At 56.7% G+C, this 20,722-nt stretch overlaps 1 protein-coding gene across 1 annotated transcript in view; it reads right to left on the bottom strand.

Annotated features, from left to right (window-relative positions):
* GRID1 (glutamate ionotropic receptor delta type subunit 1) overlaps positions 1-19,459 on the bottom strand; it is a 685,207-nt gene extending 665,748 nt beyond the window's left edge. Inside the window, exons 1-2 of the mRNA XM_068982608.1 lie at positions 19,381-19,459; positions 17,103-17,258 (exon numbers count right to left, since the gene is read on the bottom strand). Of these exons, the coding sequence (XP_068838709.1) occupies positions 17,103-17,258; positions 19,381-19,459 (235 nt within the window). The remainder of the gene's footprint in view (positions 1-17,102; positions 17,259-19,380) is intronic.
* Positions 19,460-20,722: the final 1,263 nt, after the last annotated feature.

The raw sequence follows: 20,722 nt of genomic DNA, 5'->3' as shown, positions 1-20,722 counted from the left end.
GAGACTCACATTGCCTCCTCGACCCTCACCACCAGCTTTCTCCAGCCATAGTTAATAATTTTAAAGTAATTAAGTCCAGCAAACCGTAACAGATTAAGTAAGGACTGCTGGTGTCCGGCAGAGCTAAGCAGCCTCACCTCTGCCTGAGCCCATGTGTGGAGGGCAGCTGGCTGCGGACTGGATCCCAGGTCCCGCCTCCAGGGGCCTAACCATCGCGGAGCAGAGATATACCTCTGTGAGCAGCCAGCCGCCTAATGAGACTGTCAGGGGACTTCTTAATGAGATTAGGCAGAACCTGGGCTTTGCCGCACAGTGTATAGAGGATTTCTATTCAATTAGTGGTTCGGGGGCAGGGGGCAGATACTGCCTGGGAGGAGAGGGGAGCCTCTGCCGATAAGGCAGCGCCCCCCGGCACTCCTAGTTCTGGCACGGCCAGCCCAGACTCCCAGGATGCACAGTGGCCTGGGACAGTGTTCCCACCGGTCAGAAGGATGAGCAGAGCTGGCCTGGAGTGTAGGGTAAAGCCAGGTCTCTGGCTGCCAACCCCAGAACACCTCCTCCTCCCTTGGAACCTAGGTGAGCTCCCAGGGGTGGCCACAAATGGGCCACCTGGAAGAAGGGGACAGAGATCCCTGCACCCCTGCCCACAACAGGTGTGTGGGGATGGGAAAGACACCCCTTTCCTGGGGTGGAAAACACTGATTCTGGGGCCAGGAATTCTGCAGACACCCCTGCACCTGCAGGGGGCCACGGAGCAGTGAGTTCCACCTCCTGGGCATCAGGCCCTGCTTCCCTTCAGGACGCGGGAGTACAAAGGAACTCCGGGCCACACCGCACCCACGGGGCCCTCAGGACGCCCAGGGAGGGCTCAGGCCCAGGTCCCCTCCTCTCTTCCTATCCCCAAGTTCCTGCCCTGCCAGGCTGGCTCCCACTGTCCCCTCACTGCCCCAAATGCCACCGCAGCTCAGCTCGTTCTGCCCCATGCCTGAAGTACAACCATCCCTAACTCAAAGCCTTCCTGCACGGCCAGGCCCACAGCCAATCTCCTTCACTGATGCCCACCCAAGGGCACACCACAGAGCTCAAAGCCTGGCTCCTTCCTTCCTAACCCTGCCTGCCCCACAGAGCTTTCAAGTCAGCCAAGTCTGAGGTCTCCTGGAGCTCATTGTGTGGGAACAGTGGCCCCAGGGTGACCCCAAGGCTTCCAGTCCAACCCCAGTCCCAAGTACCCTGTGGGCAGAGAAGCCCCACACTGAGAGGCTATTCCTTCTTCTGGAGGGCAGCTCAGAGAAGGCACAGGGCAAGTGGTGTTCTGTGGACCCAGCCTCCTCTCTCTTCCTCAGGTGACACCCATGCTCTGCCCCTCACCCTCAGCTTGGGGCTGCAACAGCCCCAGGCCTGGCTAATCAGGGCATCCCCTCCACTGGCACCAGGGCTGAATCCGGGAGGAGGTTGTCCCCACAGCCAGCCAAAGAGCAGCAAGCCTGGGACCCTTGTGAGACTCTTGTTAAAGAGCCCCCCTCTTTCCATGGGCAAGGAGCAGGGTCTGGCTGATCAGACCCCAGCCTGCAACAGTCCAGGGGCCCTGAGTGGATGGCGCTCCCTGGGAAGGAAGCCCACCCTGGGGATGGCAGCGACAGGGTGTGGAGAAGGAGGCAGTGTTCTGAGGATACAATCTGGGCCCCTGGATCCAGCCATGCCTGAAGTTATACCTCCTCAGGCCTTTTCCATTACATGGCCTGATGAATATCCTTATTTGCTCAGGCCACTATTTGTGTTCCTAACACCCACATGACTAATATGATTAATAGAGAACATGATTTCAGACCCTTGGCAGATTCCCTGATGTGAGGCTCCTAGAGGATGGTATCTTCAGATGGTTCAACCTAGCAGCCCCACAAACACACACGGAGGCAACAAGATTCCCCTAGGGCATGAGAGGCAGAGACACTCCATACACCCCAGGGCACCGTGGCTCAGCCACCTTGTCACAGCCCCAGCGGGTCCTCAAAGCACACCCTGGGCAGGCCACCCAACAGGCTCCCCCAGGGAGAGCTCAGTCTGTCTACAGGGGTGTGTCTGTGAGGTCGCCAGGACACAGACCCACACGTGCACATGCCTCAGTACAGTCACACAGCCACTCAACAAACATTGCTCTGGCCCAGCGTGCCCTCGGAGACCTGAGCGGCAGAGCTTAAAGGCCTCACAGGTACCCCTGAGACACACGGGGAGATGTGAAGGACAGCATGGCGGCCAGGAGAAAGACCCCATGCTGGCTTTTAAGCAGGGCTTGATCTCCAGGAGGGCCGGGCAGCAGGGGGGTCCTCCTGAAGAGCGTCCCCGGGCCAAGACTGGAGCAGGGTGGGCGTGGCGCCCCGTCTAACAGCACCCTGCCACTGAGGCTCCCCTGGAGCACTGGCCAGTGCTCATCCTCACCACAGACCCCCTGCCCTCCCTTCCATGAAGTGCATTTTCTTGGCAGGAGCTAAGTAGCCTGACACAGTTGGCTCCCTGAGCCATGCTCAGGCTGGCTTCTCCTGACGAGGATTCCATCGTGAACAACTGCAGGGCTTCAGAGCCCCTTCAGCCCCCGCTCACCGGGATGGTGCCTCAGAGGCCAATGCATCAGGGTGGCAGCTACATTCTCACAGACGGGCACTACGCACCAGCTCCTGTAGGGGTGCTGGCAGGGAGTCAGCAGTGCCCTCCCCTGCAAGCTCGAGCCGCCTGCCGCGGCTCCTCCATCTCCCGGCCCCTTCTGCTGCCCAAGTTTGGAAGACAAGTGGTTGGGACAATGCCATCACCAGTACATGCAGGTGGAAATTGAGGCCGCGTGTTGGGGAGCTCCCGGGCCCACCAGAGGATTCCCAGGTGGGAGACAAGAATGGAAACCCCAGTCCTGACTCCCATCTAACACCCAGCCGGCAGTCAGCCCACACAGCCCCAGAAGGTCAGTACCTGGAGCCCAGGGAGAGCGTCTCCCCCCTCACTACCCACCCCCATCCCCATAAGCACATCTCAGAGTGGATGGACAGGCCAGTGACCCTGAGCCCCTGCCAGGGCACCTCAGCCCGGAAAAACACCTTCCAGAAACAGAGCCTCCAAAATCATTTCCTGCTCCAGCGCACAAGTGTGGAAAAGCCCTCCGTGGTAACTGCATCCCTGTGCTGGGCCTTGGAATCCCCTATGAAAGTGGCCACTGCCAGGGAGAAGGCTGCTAGCATTTCTTACCAGGAGAAAGACGTTCACATGCAGAGGCTGATCAAGAGGGAGGGGCCAGCATAAGTGGGCCTTAAGTGGCAGGATGGGCCGCTATAAAGGCAACAAGCCCCCAAGCCCCACACGCCACGGGACTCCAAGTGGTTCTGAGCATGAAGGCAGGGCCACAAGCTTGAGAGGGGTTTCAGAGAGCAGAGGTCTCGTGCGTCCACCTGTCCTAACATCTATCTAGGGGCTCTTACTGAGCACCCACAACCAGCTGCACACCAGGCTTGGTTCCGGGAAGCTAACAATGAACAAGACACTTTCCTGCCCTCACAGGCCCGACTCTCCTCACAAATAAATTAATAAATAACTGCAGGTGAGGAAGCATGCAAAGAAGGAAAAGACGGCTTAGAGAATGAAACAGGCTTTCCTTGGAACCAAGGGTAGCCTCTCTGAGGAAGTGAGATCTGAGGAGTAGCTGAGGTTGAGAAAGACCCTGTCATGTGAAGTGCCTTCCTGATGGAGAGAACAGCATGTGTAAAGGCCCTGGGGCAGGAACACGCTTCGCCTGTTGCAGACATGGGAAGAAAGTCAGTGTGGCTGGAGCAGGGGGTCAGGCGGAGTGGCCGTAGTGAAGCATGTGAGCTCAGTCCTTGTTGGGGTACTTAGGGGCCTGCAGGCTCTGGCAAGGAGTTTGGCTTTTATTCTTAGTACTGCAGAGAGCCATTGAAGGATTGCAGCACAATGGGGGCAGGGGGGTGACTGGATTGATTTTTCAATAATTCTGGTTGCTACACAGACAGAGGCCTGGAAAGGAGAGCAGAAGGCAGGGAACAGACAGTAAGTGACCACAGGGTCTGAGGCCTGTGAGCTGGTGAGATGAAGAGAATCGGACAAGGGCTGAGATAAAGGGAGGTCGTGTGCATAGTGGGACGACATGTGAGGAACGGGGGGAATGCTGACTCAGCCACTAATCCTTCACTTTTTCGAAGCAATCTCTGCTTCGCTCTGCTCTCTGTATAATTCCTTGTGCTCCCTAGGGTGGGCCATAGACGATGCTCACACGGCCCTGGGCACAGGTATCAGTAGACACTGGGTATGGACAGATGCCTCTGCTTTTCAACAGGCCATCGCCAAGAGCCTGTGGCAGACCACAGCTGCCAAGCGCATTGCATTCTTCCTTTGCTGAGGTTTCTGGGCTGGCTCCCAGCACTGCCCAGGTGACTGTCCGTGAGGCTTCTGCAGTGAAAGGAAGATAAATGGAAAAGTCTAAAGTCTAGGCTCCCAGCAGACTCTGGTGTGCTGGGATTCTGAAAAATTCATGTGTAAGGAGTGTGCAGGGATAGAAACCGAACATATGATGAATCTGGTGCAGACGTGCAGCCGTTAGTGACGTCAGTGTCAGTGACTCCCAGCAGATGAGACCCTGTGTCCTGTGGGTGCTGGTCAGTGAGCCGGCATGAAATCTGGGAACGGGCTGAGGAGCCGGGCAGCGGGCTCAGGCTGGGCGCAGGCTGCAGAATGTGTCTGAGGTGGATAAAAGCAGCACAGGCCCCGCTGTGAGCTGGCTCAGGGTAGGAAGGAGAGACAGCTCTCTGCAAGGCATCAGTGAGAGTCACAAGCTCAGAGCTCTAAGGAATCAGTGTGAAGTCACACACTGGAATCAACAGCTAACTGCACAGCTTCAAGAGGGGGCATCCGGTGCATCACCCTTTCTTGGGCAAAAGCCCTGGGCTTGAGGACCAGAGGCTCACCCAGAGCCACGGCGGGAGGAGAGGCCAAGAGCCAGCACTCACTAGGGCTTCATTCATCTCAGCAGAGCATCCAGAACACACAGGGACCATCCCTCCCCCTGCACTGATCAGACAGCATCATGAGGGCAATAACCGTGGCTCCTGTTTATGGAGCATCTCTTTGGTGCCAGGCGCTGGCTACATTCTCTACTGTCCTCACCTCATTTGGTCAAGACAACCTGTTAAGGGAGGAGCCACTGTCCCCATTTTACAGGCAGGAAAGCTGAGATCAGCAAGTTAAGTCTCTTGTTAGGAACGCTGTCTTATGAGGGGCAGGGACAAAGTGAACGTATCCAAAAGAGAATCCAGTGAGAAGTATTCAGGCTTCAGGATGTGAAGCCTGCAGAAGTCTGAGGAACATAGAGGCTGTCTTTAAATGTTTAAAGGGCTGGGGGTGGAGAGAGTTTCCATTCAGTGTATCCCAATGGAAAGGCCACCTGGGGAAGAGAACAGCTGATCCTTGGAGACGTGGGGATCTCATTCAACACATGTTGGCCCCAAGGCCTTGGGAAGGCCAACTCCCTCAGTAAGTTCACACCACACTTGCTGGGCCCCAGGCCAGGGCTTGCGCACAGCCCACCCTCTGCTACTGCAGTCTGCTGGGGTTGCTATGTATTATAGACAACAGGAGTGCTTCTTTTTTTTTTAATTTATAATTATTATTATTTTTTATTTTTTTACTTTACAAAACTGTATTGGTTTTGCCATACATTGACATGAATCCACCACAGGTACAGACATGTGTTTCTCAGTCTGGAGGCAGGCAAGGGTAGGATCAAGGTGCTGGCTGAGCTGAATTCTGGCCGATCTGAGGGCTCTCTTGCTCATTTGCAGACAGCTGCCTTCTCACTCTGTCCTCACATACTGGAGAGAGAGAGGAAGCTCTCCGGGCCTTTTTTTTTTTTTTTTTTTTTTTGGCTGTTGTACTGCACAGCTTGTGGGATTCTAGTTCCCCAACCAGGTCCCTGGCATTGAGAGCGTGGAGTCCTAACCATTGGATGCCACTGAATTCCACCCTGGTCTCTTCTTATATCTAGTCTGGGCAGGAAAACACCACTCTCAAGATCAGATCTCAACCTAAGAACTTCCCAAAGCTCACCTTCCAAATACTGTCACACTGGGGTTTGGGGCATCAACATACGAATTGGCAGGGGAACCGCTCAGCCCACAGCACGTCCAGGTCCCCCCTGGGTCTGGCCTCGGCTCTGCAGGGCTCTCCCTCAGCTCCAGACACCAGAACCCTATGATGTCCGCCTGCCTGGATAGCTGGGGTCGCAAGAAGACCACTCCTTGCGGTGTGCAGCGAGGCTAGCTCCTGCCCTCATGCCAACAAAGAAGAAGGGCCCACGCTGTTGCCCACAGCCTCCTGCTGTTGGCCAAGTCAACCGCAACATAGTGACCAAAACCTCATGGGGGTGATCTAGGCCCAGGGATGTCCCCGAGAAGGGAGGGGGAAATTATATTTATGGAGTGGGCCCCAGGATTTGCCCTGTCTCAGAGCTGGGGACACAGCAGGACACAATAAAGGTAGCCCTCCCTTCCTGAAGCCCACAGCCCCCAGGAGGCTCGGCAAACACAGCGTGATGGGAGCGCACGGCAGGCCAGCTTCCCTTGGGCACGCGAGGCTGCCCGAGGATGCCACGTGTGAACAGAGGCCAGAAGCACGGCCACAGGAGAGGCTCCAGGGGCTCCACGTGGTGGGCTGGCACCGTGGCTCACTCTGCCCAATGTGCCTGGGCATTGCAGACACCTGCAGCACTCTCCCCACGTGTCCATGTGTATGTGCGCACATGCAACCCCATGCACACACCTCACACCCAAATACTAGCACACACACTCACATGCAGCCTGGGGTGATATGCTCGGATTCCAGGGAGCATGCAAGGATCTGACCCCACTGCTGGACAGTACCCCCTCCTCAGCTCTGCCCAACATACCACCCTCCCCCAGAGGCATGGCCACCCCGGTCTCTTGAGGAACACTGGCTGTAGGTGCCTGGCGCAGCCCAGTTCTGTACGTGGGTCACGCAGGGTCATGCAGGGTCACGCCACAGCTCTCGGAAGCCTATATCTGGGATGCAGGCTAAGCCCTGAGCCAGTCCTGAGCTGAGTCCCCAGTCTGGGGCTCCGTGACACGGAGAGATGCTCCCCCAGAACTCTGGGCTCAGCCAGCAGCCTGAAGGCCTTGGGGGCAGGCCACTGGGCTGTGTGGGCCACCAGAGGTGAGGGAGGGAGAGGTGAGAGCAGGCAGGCACCCTGGGCAGCACACAGGGCTGAAGTGGAGCAGCATCGGATGTCTGCAGCCAGGACAGGGGAGGCAGCAAGGGCCCTAGAGCCGCGCCACGTCGGGACCCCCTTGGCACCTGGCACTAGCCTGCTGAGATGGGCACCACTGCTACGAGCACCAGCCCAGGGCCCAGCTCGGGTCTCAGGGCTTTGGTCCCCGAGCCCAGGCCAGGACCCAGAGAGTGGCCTCTCCCTCCCTCCTGGGCCTCTGAGTGCTCAGACAATAGGACAGAAGAAAGCCCCCAGCCCCAGGCCAGGAGCAGAGCCAGGGCAAGACCTAAAGCCTCTGCCTTTGCAGCAAGCAGAAAGAGCTGCATGGGAAGGAGAGAGCTGAGGACAGCCTGCCAGGCCCGGGCTGAGTCTGCAGGGCCTCAGGCCACATCAGGGCCGGCACATGGCTGGGCTGAGCCACGAGCTCCAGCCAAGGGGATAGGGTAGGGATGATGTCCAGCCAGTGGGGCCCATGTCTCTGCCCTGACCTGGGATTTGGCAGCACCCAGGTAGAGTGCAAAGACCAAAGGGTGTCATGTAGCCCTGGCAGGGGAGCAGGAGAACAGAGCAAACAGAGAGAACCAGTGCCCACTAAGCACACTTGCATCCCCAGCCACACCCTCAGTGTGACACCGCTGGGCCCCAGGGGATGCTGCTTGCCCACAGCCTCCATCTACCAGGTATAAGGCACCTCACTAGACTCTTCACCACAACAGTAAGGTAATCTCGCTTCACGGATATTAAAACTGAGGCCTGAAGAGGACAAGTGACCTTTCAAGACCACACAGCTAATTGGTCACAGAGCTGGGATTTGAACCCAGACCTGCCTGACCACTTTACACCGTAGTGAGCAAGTTATGGGCACTATGGCCAGCTGCTCAGGGCTGGGTCAGGCTGCCTGGCTTCAGGCCACTCTGTGCACGCAGAACAGCAAGGCTGTGGCAAGATTGCAACTTCGTGCAGTGAGGGTCTACAGGCTCCCAGACCCCAGCCCACACTGGGGGCTCCAGGCAGCCTCCACATAAACCAAGTCATCAGTCTAACTTGTTTCCCTGCTCTCCTGGGACACCCAGCAAGGCCGGGATCAACTCCAGGCCACACCAAATGAGGCAGGGGTTGGGAAAGCCTGCCCAGCCCAGGTCAGAAAGTAGGAGATCAAGAGCCCCTTGGAACCACTTGGGCTGGTACTATAGCAACCATCCCAACCTGGGCACTCAGTCCTGGGCTGGGTATTGTAGCACACTTCCTCAACTGACCATCATGGTGTTCTCTGCGTCGTTCCCATCTTTCAGTCAAGGAAACTCAGCTAACCCACCCAGAGTCAGACAGCAGAGCAGCGACAGGAACCCCAGTCTGTGCATGAGATCAACCAGACTCCTGCCCCCAGCCCAGCTTGTGGGCACCCTGTCTGTTCTCATGCAGGGGCATGGGAGGGCCTGGCTGAGCTGTGGCTGGGAACAGGCACAAGGCAGGCAGAGACAGAGCAGCCATGTCTGGCTGCCTCTGCTGGATCTGGCGAGGAATTAATGTAAGGGAAGCAAACTAGGAGACAGGGCCAGCCAGAGCCACATACCCAGATCTGGCTGGAGGAGGAGGTGCAGCTGGGGATGAGGACAGTCCTGGGTCCCAGCCAGCAGCCCCTGGCTTCACCCACTGGAAGCCTGCTCTGCCCAGATTGGGCTCAGGAACAGAAAGAAAAGGGCCTTCCAACCACCTCCGCAGCTACCCTGCCTATGCTTCAGGCCTAGGATGGAGAACCCTGGGTCTTCTCCCCCCAACCTGTGCTATTGGCCAGGAAACTGGCTGTTTATAGGCTAGAAGGAAGGTCTTAAGAGGTCCCAACTGACTGGATTCTGGACATGGACCCAGCTGCCTTCCTGGGCCCCATGCCTGTCAGAGAGGCCAGATCCCAAGGAAGGGTGTGGTCATACCCCAGCCCATGGCAGAGACAAGTCCCCACTCCAGACCAGTGCCTCAGCAAAAGAGAGAGCTCGTGCTGCCTGGGAATGAGAGGGTTAGGAGGGCACAGGGAGGAAGCAGGGGACATCTGTAGAAGAAATGGGGCCACGGGGACCCCTGCTGAGTCCAGAGAAAGCACAAGCCTGCCTACGGCCAGCTGTGGGGCCCAATATTGCTGGTGCCAACAACAGTCGGGCCCGGACGCCAGTCTTCACCTCATTCCTCAGGAAGCATCAAGCCCAAGTCTTTTGAGACCTGGGCCTGTCCAGGTAGACAAAGACTGGCTCTCTGGGACCTGGGCTTCCCGACTTCGCCCTACACCAAAAGGCTGCCCGGGGCCTCCTGGGGCTGAGGAACAAGTAAGCAAGCGGGCAGAGGGGAACTGATGGCACCCATGGATTTGGTCCAGCCAGGACCCAAAGCCTAAAACTCCTTTTGGGTTTTGTTTCTGTGTTGTTGTTGTTTTAACAAGTCGCCAAGGAAATAGGAAGGCTGTTTGGACATGAAATGGCTAGTAGATATTTGTGTCACTCACCATTTCCAGCTCTCTCTTTTTGCAGGCACACAGTAGGTCTGTGCTTCCTGGATCCTTTACAATTGCTTGGAACCATATGACTGGTCTTGGTCAACAAGTTATAAGCAGAAAGACTTGTGTCACATACAGGCAGAGACCCCGTGGGGCTCTCTCTCCCTCTGGCATAGCAACGAGCAGTATTCAAGCCGAGTGAGCACGATGAGCTCAGTTCCAAGCCAACCAATGATGGACACAGAACGTGAAATGGAGATGAGTTTGTGTTGCATTAAAGCCACTAAGACTTGGACAGTGTTTGTTACCATAGCATAACGCGGTCTACCCTGATTGATACCAAGGGAACCACAGAACAAAACCAAAGGGCTGGAACAAACAGGCACTTCCCTGGGTCGAGCCTAAAAAGATTGATATCCAGGGATCGGTCTGGGTTAGAAATGGTATGGGAACCAAAGGCACAGACTCAGTGTTCCAGTTTTTAGGTGAAAGCATTTTCCAGGTAGTGAAAAGGCCGAGTAAAAGGAGGAGACGGGCCTTTAGACCTGGCAACTACAAGAATCTGGGAAGAGGCTGTCTGCCTTTGCAAGGTATGGCTTTGAGTGTTCAGGGGCATCCTTAGCTGTCTTCCAAGAAAAGTCTAGAGAAATGACCCCCACATATTGCTCTAGACAGGAAGACTGTCAACCAGGAATGGGAACAGTAGCAGCTTGTAGGCAGCACAAGGAGAAGGGTCTCACTAGAGCCCACAGCCTTTGACCCATACACCTGATATGGGATGCCTGTCTGTTCACTACAAAGAGTAAGTCCATCTTCCCCACTTAGGGGCAGGGCCATGGCATAGTATCCACAGGGACACTAGAAAGGACGGTGAAGGACAGGAAAGCCTGGCGTGCCACAGCCCATGGGGTCACAAAGAGTAGGACATGACTGAGCGACTGATCAACAACAACAATAACCCATTAGCTACAAGGCTGTGGGTAAGGCAGGGGTACAGGCTATAAAGAGGGTGTGTGTGTGTGTGTGTGTGTGTGTGTGTGTGTGTGTGTGTGTGTGTGGGTGTGTGTGTGGGTGTGTGTGTGTGTGTGTGTGTGTGTGTGTGTGTGTGTGTGTGTGTGTTTAGATACGCAAGAGGGACCCTGAGATGAAAGGCAACTCTGAACCTAGCAGTTCAGCTGAATGAAGATGGTAGTTATTCTTTTACACAGATACAGGCTTGTAAGAAATCCAGAGGGGACTAGTGAGAGGGGTTTAGTGAGCAGCCATCAGCACCCACAGCCACCACCTTCTGACCTGAAGCATCGCTGGCAGGAGTAAGCTGAGGGTGTCAGTAAGCAAAACTGACCTTGGCAGGGACCTCATGTGCTCTAGGCGAGCAGGGTGGAAGGTGGGGAGAGAAGGGGCACTGGAAGAACCTGGCCTGGAAGAAATGGAGGGCATGCGCCTGCACGGTGGCACAGCCTTGCAGTCTGGCTATTCACAAAACAGACTCCTCTAGGAACCTTAGACGTGAGCAGCTTGCAGGCTCTGGAAGGGAAGCTGTTGTCTCACTGGAGAGCACAGGGAGGTCTACAGAGGCCTGCAGGCTTACAGTGTGCCACCACCAGAGCAAAGATGATAGACAGGGAAGCATGGCCATATGCTCCAAGTAGAAAGAGGATGCCACCCAGCATGCAGGAACGCAGCCAGCCGTGCAGAAGAGAGGGAAGGATCATGAAGGGCAGTGTCTATGATAGGCACCCCCAAGGTGTACCAACATGGTAGCAGAAAAAAAGGGCCCACAAAGACATCCACATCCTAACCCTGGGAACAGTGAATATGCTAGAAAGCGGAAGTGTTAGTCGCTCAGTCGTGTCCGACTCTGTGCACCCCATGGACCTTAGCCCACCAGGCTCCTCTGTCCATGGGATTCTCCAGGCAAGAATACTGGAGTGGATTGCCATTTCCTTCTCCAGGGGATCTTTCCCAACCCAGGGACTGAACCCAGGTGTCCTGCATTGCAGGTGGATTCTTTAACATCTGAGCCATGGTAAAAGAGAATCCAGGTTGCAATGGAGTTAAGGGTGCTAATCAACTGACTTGAAGATAGAGAGATAGGCTTGGATTATCCCCGTGGGCCCAGTGCCATCACAAGGGTCCTGGAAGGAGGGAGACAAAAGGATCAGAGAGGAGATGGGAGGACAGAGTGACTCCCTGCAAGAAGGACCGTACCCACCACTACTGGCTTTGAAGCTGAAGGAAGGAGGCCAGGAGCTGAGGAAGACAAGCAGCCCCGGGAAGCCGAAAAGGCAAGAGTCTCCAGGAGGAATCAGTGCTGCCGACACCTTGATGTTAACCCAGTGAGACCCATGTCAGGCTTCTGATCTGCAGAACTGTAAGATAATATATTTCTGTTTTTAACCAGCAAAGTTATGGTAAAATTTGTTTCTGCACCAAGAGAAAAATTATGCAGCTGAGTGGATGGGAATGATGGCAGTGGGCCTGCAAGCATCTTTAATGACACTAACATCAAACTCAGGGAGATGCTGACAGTGTCTCCCAGGCAGGCACCAATAACACCATTCCCAGGGAGAACAGTGGGTCTGCCAGCAGGAGCTGCAAAAATACAGCCTCAGCGGGACCTGAACGGAAGTCAAGGAAAACAGTAGAGGCATCAAACACAGGGAGCCCAGCCTGGCACTCCGTGATGAGCTAGAGGGGTGCAAAGGTCGGGGGGAGGCTCAAGAGGAAGGGGGTATATATCACTATGATTGATGTATGGCAGAGACGACTACAACATTGTAAAGAAATTATCCTCCAATAAAACTTTTTTTTAAATAAAGGAAAACAACAACAAAAGTTCAGTTAGGGAGACCACCTAGCAGCTGTCACAGAGTGCCAGGGGCAGAGTGACCACCCAGGAATGACCAGTATAATATGAGCAAGACCATCAGATGGACACCACAAAGCTCACTGCGCTTTACTTTCATTTTATTTCATTGCTTCATTGTTATACTCTGTGAACACCCAGCTATACTTGGGTGATTTTTACCCTGTCTTCCTAAAACACTTTCATGCTTATTGTAACTAAAAGGAATATTGCCTCACATACATTCCTTTTTTCTTCCTCTTCCCTAAATTGTTATCTTTCCACTCTATGACAGATATGTCTACAGCATAGCCAATAACTCAAGTCTTTTACTTACAGTAAAAGATAACACAGTGAACAGAGAAGACTCATGTTCAGACAGTTCTTTTATGCATTTGTGCATTTATATAATCTTCTCCTTGAGCAGGCACTTTAAAGCAATATGAAATTTTTTAATTTAACAAATTAGTGTCTCTTCTAGTATCTAGAAGACAAATTTTCACACTTATTGTTAATATGGACTTCGGCAACTAAATCTAGGATACCACCTTTCAGGGATTTAAATATCAATTCTGTGTTATTATTCGCTAAATCCTCAACAAATGCACATTTTATTAAAAATGATCCAGTCTTTCACATAAACTGACCAACTGCTTCAAAAGGTAGCTTGTAAGAAGCCTGCACAAAATCAGCCTGAAGAAATTGCAGGTATAAATCTTAGGACCCACAAGTCAAAGTAGAGTTCCTTATTTTCTTCAATTAAATACTCAAGCATATCTCAACCTAAATGCTGCCATTTTTTAAAAAACTGGTCGTTTTGGATATTTAAAAATATACGCAGACAGTAAGAGGAATGTTTATAAACAGTTCACATGATTTCAGAAAAAGTCACTGATATGTTAAACAAAAAAACAAACAAAATATACAACTGAACAGAATGGGAGCTCTCAGCACTTATGAAAGTCAGTGGGTGAAAAAAGACTAGAAGGAAAGAACAGTGGTAGACTTCTGAACGATTTTGTTCTGTCTCTTGATGCTTTCCTGCACCTTCCACACATTTTATATAATGAGCATGCGTTGCCCTTTTCCTTTTTCACATTTTTAAATTAATTCATGCTCATTGTAGCAAGGCATCTCTTTTATAATCAGGAAAAAGAAAGTTAAGCAAAAAGCTGAAAATGAAAAGGTCAGTCAGGGTCTGCTCTCAAGGAATTCACTAGCTTAAGCAATGATGCAGCTGAAAATACCAACAGCCTGAAGAGAAGCTAGATGCACTCAGAGTTGGTCAAGGAACAGACAGGGAATCCATGTTTACTGAACACCTACTGCAGGTCTTTTGCAGACAGTTCATACATGTCTCATCTCATTAACCCTCACAAGAAACCCAGGAGGACCCCTCTCAGCAGACATGTGAACAAATTTCGAGTAAGGCCAGGCCTCCCCCAATATCACACGGCACATGAGACAAGCAAGATTTGAAGCCAGTTTCTTGGGCCCCAGAAACTAAGCTCTTATCCCTGTGTGGTGCTACCTCTCAGACCACAATCACTTCAATCCCAAATCCACCATGGAGATGGGCGGTGGGTGGTCATGGGGAGCTCATCCAGTCCATGATGAAGACTGAACCCCATGCCTTGGCCACTCCCAGCCAACACGTCTTTTCCTTTCCCATCCAAGCTGTATCTTCCACCCATGTCCTGGGACTGTGACTGTCCAAGTCCACAAGAGAGATATCCATCAACCAGGGCCCAGCCACGAGATGGACAACACCCACAGAGCACAGAAGGAAGGGCCCAGTGAGCTGAGCCGCACCAAGCCTGAGACCAGGGAGGGAGAGCCTCTGCACCCTGCTCGGGCACTCCCTGAGGCTGCTGAGGGGCTCATTCCTCCCATCTCTGATAGCATCCCAGGGCTTCAAAAGGTCAGGGATGACAATGTGAATTTCTGCCCCTGCCGCTTATCCGTTGAAAGCATGCCAATTTTAACCAGCACATGCCCTCTGGGCAGAGGGTGGTCCAGCACCATCTCCAGTATTCCTCTACCTGGACAACTGTCAGGCATCGTATCTGATTCTCTAGTTCTGGATGTGCACACATCCTCACTCACACCCTTCTGAGACTGTGTCAGCCTGAGACATTTTTCCAGTTATAAAAACAGAGGAACTAAGACCCAGAGAAGGCCCCTGGGTGGAGCCCTGTGTCTCCAGAACAAAGCTGCCTTAAGGCTTGAAGGTTGAACAGCCCATAGTTGTTTGATTTGATTTGTACTGCGTTACTCAAATTGTTTGGTTAGTTGACAAGAGTTAGAAATCAGATTTTACATTAAAGTACAGATTTGAAGCTCATCTTTAAAATAAATAATAAATCAGCACATTTATAACACCAGGATTTTCATTCCCAAATGGTAAAATCAGGGGAAGCTATACAACAACTTCCTTTTGATGGAGACGACCTCTCCAGACCCCACACTCCAGGTCCTTCCGGGTCCAGAGCCCAGTTCACCCATGTGTTACCTGTCAGAGTTAGTAACCGTGGGCAAGAGCATTATCTTCAGTCTTTGGGGACCTGCTGCTGGAGTGGGGAGGGGGGCCAATGGGCATCATTTGGAGCAAAATGAATGAACCTGGAAAACTCAATACAGTAGAGGGCAAGTCAACAGAAATGAGATATGTCAACAGAGAAGGTGGCAGAGCCAAACTGCCATGAAAACACAAGCAGCATCCCCATTACACTGCGAGTTCCCTGGGGCAGGTGTCTCCCAGCTGTGTCCTCAGCTCCCAAGCACAAAGGATGAATGTCCACAAAGGCGAGAGTGTGGGGAGTGTGCAACGGGAGCGTGAGGCACTATGAAAATCATGGCAAGTAACTGGAAAAGCCTCTGTCCCCAGAGATCCTTGCCCGAGTTAGGGTCACTCCTGCCTACAGAGGCCCCACCTTCCCCTGGCTAGAGCCCGCCACAAGAACATCAACAGTTGCAAGGAGACAGCAAAGCAGTCTAAGGGCAGGACATGCAGGGGCAGGTCCTGCAGGCAGGGCATGATCAGACAGCAAAGGAGGATGGGTTCCACCTCCTGTACCTCAGTGGACACCAGACACCTGCCAGGGCTAGGAAAACCAGCTCTCGTGATAGACCATCAGCCTCACCCCAACTCAACCACCACCTCCAAAACACATTCAGACCTGCAGGCTTTTACAACTACCCAAAGACATCCTTGGACCTTCAGGTCCCAGAGCTGGGCCCTCTCCCTCCTCTGCAAGAACAGGAGACTCCCCAAAACCTCTTTCCATCACAACGTTCTGAACCCAGAACACAGCCTTCAGAGTTACCCTATCCTTGGAGAAGACTAGCAGCCAACATACAGCCTAAAGCAGGAAGAGGTCTCTGGGTCTAAGGGGCTGGGGGCAGGGAGAGGGGGACAGGAAAAACTTGCCTGGAGCCTCCGGCCAGCCTACCTTCTCCCTGCGCCCACTGGAACGTTTGTTCCTCCTGGGAGGAATCCCCACACCCTGTATCACCAGCTGTTCCCTATGTCTCCAGTATGGGCAAGGGCCTCAGAGCCAAACCCATGGCTATTAAGGAACTAGGAGAACCCATGGATATGGGGGCAGATGAGAGGAAAGGGGCCCGAGGACAGGCAGATAGCGGCGCAGAGAAAGCCTTAGTCCCTGATGAGGAAGCAGGCATCATGGGAGAGAAACCCGAGTTCCCGAAGCCAGGCTCAAGCCAGGTGGGAGGGGGGCGAACGAGGGAGGAGGGAAACGCAGCCCGCTCTGCCTCGCTTAGTCGCGCACTTGTTGCCCCCGCCTGCGGGCAGAGTCTGCGGACCAAGGTGGCCCAGGCGCGGGCTAGGATTTCCCCGCAGCCTGGCCCGGCCCAACTCCGCTCCTTTCCTGGTCAAACAGCGCCCACCTCCGGCCCAGGCGGCTATGCCTCCGCCCACGGCGGGGACCGCAAGTGAGAGCGGCTGCTCCAAACCCGGAGGAGGAGAGTGCCCGAGAAAAGCGAGCCGAAGCACTGAGGAGCGCGAGATGCTGCGCGCCCCGGGACGCGCTCGGGAGAGGGGAGAGCACTGGCTTGAGCGCTAGACGCTCCTCCTCCTCGGCAGCTAAGAAGACACCGGCCCATCCAGGTCAGGGGAGGTGCACCAACACAGGTACCCTGCTCGCAGACACGCCCACCCACACTCTAACAACAAAGACGGCCCTGAGCCACACACGCCTGCGCGGCCAGCACCGGGCGCACACACGCGCCCACCCAGCTGGAAAGGAGCCGCACAAGCCCGCGACACGCCTCGCAAGGAGCCCGGCTCGCCGTTCACACGCTCTCGGGTCCAGCCCCGAGGCGCAGGGCACTCCCAGATGCACAGCTTTGGTGGGCCGGGGAGGGAGCGCGCACCGTGCTTGAGGTCCAACCCTTGGCAACCCAGCAGGTCTCCAGTACTGCGCCCGAGGCAGCCCCGGCCCTGTTAGCCCTGGGCACCGCAGCAGGCCACTCACCTTCCTGCACGGCCTGGAACGGATTGTTGGCCTCGATGACCTTGATGGAGTAGGTGATCTTCTCGCTCTGCAGGATGTCATCGTTGAGGCTTAGGTCCGATACAGCCAGCTGGAACACCCTGTCGTCCTTGGCCGCGTTCTCCTCGAAGATGGCACCTGGAGGAGAAGAGGGGTCAACACCAGGCCTAGAGATGGGCTCTCCTTTCCCACCCCCTCCTATTATCGCGCTGGCAGGACTGCGGGCTGCCGGGTGGTGGGAGTTCTGGGCTGGGGTTTCAGCCTGATAGGATAGTTTAGAGGTGGGCCTCCGCCCACCGACACAAAAATATACCACCCCAAATATGCCAACATAGTCCACAGGAGACACATATGCACGTGGTCCATGCAGGCACCCGGTCACACGAGTGTCTCACAACCAAGCTCCCTCATATACCAACCATGCCCCACATAACGGGCTGACCCAAGCTGGTGTGACCTCGGGCACCTAAATACCCTGCCTAAATGGCCCCACGAGTCTTATCCCAGGAGCCAGCAAGTCCCCTTGCAACCCCAATCCCAAAATGGAAAGATGACTTCCTTCTGCCCTGTGCAACCCCCTTCCGTAGGAGCTAAGCAAACAGGTCCCCAGTGGTTTTCCTGTGCTGGGGGCGTCTTTCTGCAGGGGCCTTTGATGACCGGTGGCAGGCAGAGGGACCACTCGGTCCCGCCTGACTCGCTGGGCTCTGCCTCCTGCTTTCCATCCCTCTCCTGATAGGAGAATGTCCCTAGACCCTTTGCCTTCTAACCCAGAAGCTGAGGAGCCCAGAAGGAGCCGCTCTTGAACGGGCCTTCTAGAACCATGAACAGCTCCTACAGAGCAGCCTCCCGCTGGCCTTTGCGCTCTTCGCGCTGCCTTGGCCGACTCTCCGCGCTTGACGCCGAGATCGGTCGGACTCGCCTGAGCCTGGCCCCTGCAGCCTGGAAAACTCAGAGTCCAACCCCCTTGTCAGGCCCTAAGAGTCACCACAGTCCCAGAGCTAGGCCCAGTGATCCCTGAACTGGGGGCTGGGCAGGAGGAGGGAGGTCCCGTTCCATGCTACACCCAGGGCCGCAATGCTGACCGCAAAACCCAAGCCCCACCACCACCTCCACCCACAACTAGGAAGCAGGTCTTGTCCCGGTGCCTGCCAGGGACTGCAGCGTTCCAAGGCCAGGCCGAGTCCCTGATCACTCATCACCTGTCCCATCAGCCCTGCCTTCTCACACCTCCCGACCCCCCAGCCTCTCTCGGCTCGCTGGTCTTCCCCAACTTCCGGAAAGACGACTGCCGACGGGCTCCCCAAAACCAACCGCTGCCAGTCCCCCAATCCCGCCCAACTTCCTGGGATTTCACCCCTGCTGCTACCAATTCCCACACACTCCCCGCCGGCGCGCCTCGTCCTCCTCTCCATCTCGTCTTCTCTCCTCTCCGGGTTCTCTCCCTCCATCGGTCTCTTCCCGCTCAGCGCGCACGCACACACACTGCACACACACACCGCGGGCCCAGGCTTCTTCCCTGACTCCCTGCCCAGACCATCTGCCGGCCTCCAAGACTTGGGCCGTAAGAAACTCTGAGACTGTCCAGCTTTGGGCTGCCGTCGCCACAACCAGAAATATACACACACACACATACACTGAGAAATACACAGACACACACCAGGGAAACAGACAGACACTGTCCACTCTAACAGGCTGATAAATCGTGCACGCATCAACAGAGGCTCCGATGGCCCCACACACCCCGACGCCCCCTCGCAGTGACACCAACACGGTGCCACGGGCGCACACACAGAAACACACGCTGACAACACCCACCCACCCACATTCACGCACGGTTCCGGTCGGGCCTCTTCGGTCCTGCGCTACCAACTTGGCGAGACCCCGGGCCCTGCCCGCCCCCTGCCCGCCCCCTGCCCTCGCTGCTCTGAGCTGCACCTAAGGGCTGGCCCTACCCCGCCGACCGCCCCGCTGGGGACGCGGGGCTGAACCTCTGACCAGCCCTGGGTTCCCCGCAGCCGCGGCCCTAAGTGTCGGCAGAGGCCGCGGGGCCCCGCGGGGGGATCGGAGCCCCGGGAGTAGCAGGAGCCCGCGGGAGCGCGGCGCGGCCCGCGCACAGCTCCTCCGCGGGGCGGCGCGGCCCTTCGGGGGAGCACCGCCCGCCGAGCCCCTCGGCCCAGGGAACAGCCAAGTTTGGACGCCGCGCACCCCCCGCGCCGCTGGGGCCCCCGCCCAACCTCGGCCCCGAGCCCGCCGCGCTCACCGATGTGGATGATGGAGTCGGCCCGCACCGACACGCACTGGCATATCCAGGGGAGAAGCCACAGCGTCAGCGCTTCCATGTCCCCCGGGCGCGCGGCTCATCCGCCCGGGCCCGGGGCGAGGCCGAGGGCAGCGCGGAGCGGGGAGGCGCCGGTCGGGGTGCAGTCCCGGGCCGCTCCCCGGGAAAGCCGAGCCCGCCCGTGCGTCTTCCCCCGCGCGCCCGCCCCTGCGCCCTGAGCCCGCCCCAGCCCAGCCCAGCCCAGCCCGGCGCGGTCGGGCTCCCGCTCCGGCTCCGGTGGTGGCTGCGGCGGCGCTGGCAACCCGAGCCCAGGCCGGCGCGGCGGGGGCGGCCCGCGGCGGCGGCGGCGGCGGCGCTCCCCGCGGCTCGGGAGGATTCGGAGGCGGCCGAGGCGGCGGCGGCAGCAGCCGGGCCGGCGCGGCGGCTCCGGGATCGCTGTGTGTCTGAGCCCCGGCGAGGAGCGAACTGCGGAGGACGCCCCCTCCCCTCCCCCTCCCCCTCGACTCTGCTCCCCCTCCCCTCCCTCCCCGCCTCCCTCCCCTCCGCCCTCCTCTGGACCACGTGACTGCGGAGCCTCTGCCTCGCCGCGCGGCGCTCTCCAGCTCGCAGCTCGGAGGGGGCGCCGGGTGCTCCGCGCTCCCAGTCGGAGGGACGCTCGGAGGCCAGCAGGACGGTGGGACCGGCCGAGGCTGCGGCGCGCAGAGACTTGGTGGCTCTGGGCCTCCTGACCCCCCCACCCCCGTTCGCCAGGGACCAGAGAATGGAGAAGGGTCGGCCTCCGACTGCCCTCGGGCATCCCTGGAGCCCCCTGGCCCCGGCTGACCTCAGCCGCCGAGCGTTTTGGGCCCTGATCCACGGCCTGGGCAGAGAGCCCCTCGTGGAGCCGGGCCGGGATAGCCCGGAGAGAGATCGGGCGAGGCGCTGAGCCAGCCACCGAGAGGCAAGGGGAGCCAAAGGAGACTCGCCGCAGCCGCGGGCCCGAACCTTAGCTGGCCCCGCGGGCCTTGGCGGGCGCCCATCCCCCGCCCTGCGGCCCGAGGCTCAGCCGGGAGTCGGGCAGGAGGCTCGGACTCTGAAGCCCAATTCATGGCCGGAAACCGGCGCATCCGTGACCGCGGCGCCTGGACGTGAGGAGCCTTTCAAGCGGCCGGCGTAGTCAGACTCCGACTCTGCACGGAGCCTTTACGCGCGAGCCCGGGCGACGAGCCGGCTCCTCGCGGCCAGCGCAGAGCGGGGCTCGCTCCACCGCTCGCGGAATGCCTCCGGCTACCACCAGATAGAGCGTTAGGCCGCTTAGGCTCCAGCCTGGGAGCGGGTGGCAAGC

Source organism: Capricornis sumatraensis, chromosome 10 (assembly GCF_032405125.1).
Source record: "Capricornis sumatraensis isolate serow.1 chromosome 10, serow.2, whole genome shotgun sequence".
NCBI classification, from domain to species: Eukaryota; Metazoa; Chordata; class Mammalia; order Artiodactyla; family Bovidae; genus Capricornis; species Capricornis sumatraensis.
The sequence above is the reverse complement of the archived record's forward strand: the minus strand, read 5'-3'. Positions and strand labels throughout refer to the sequence as shown.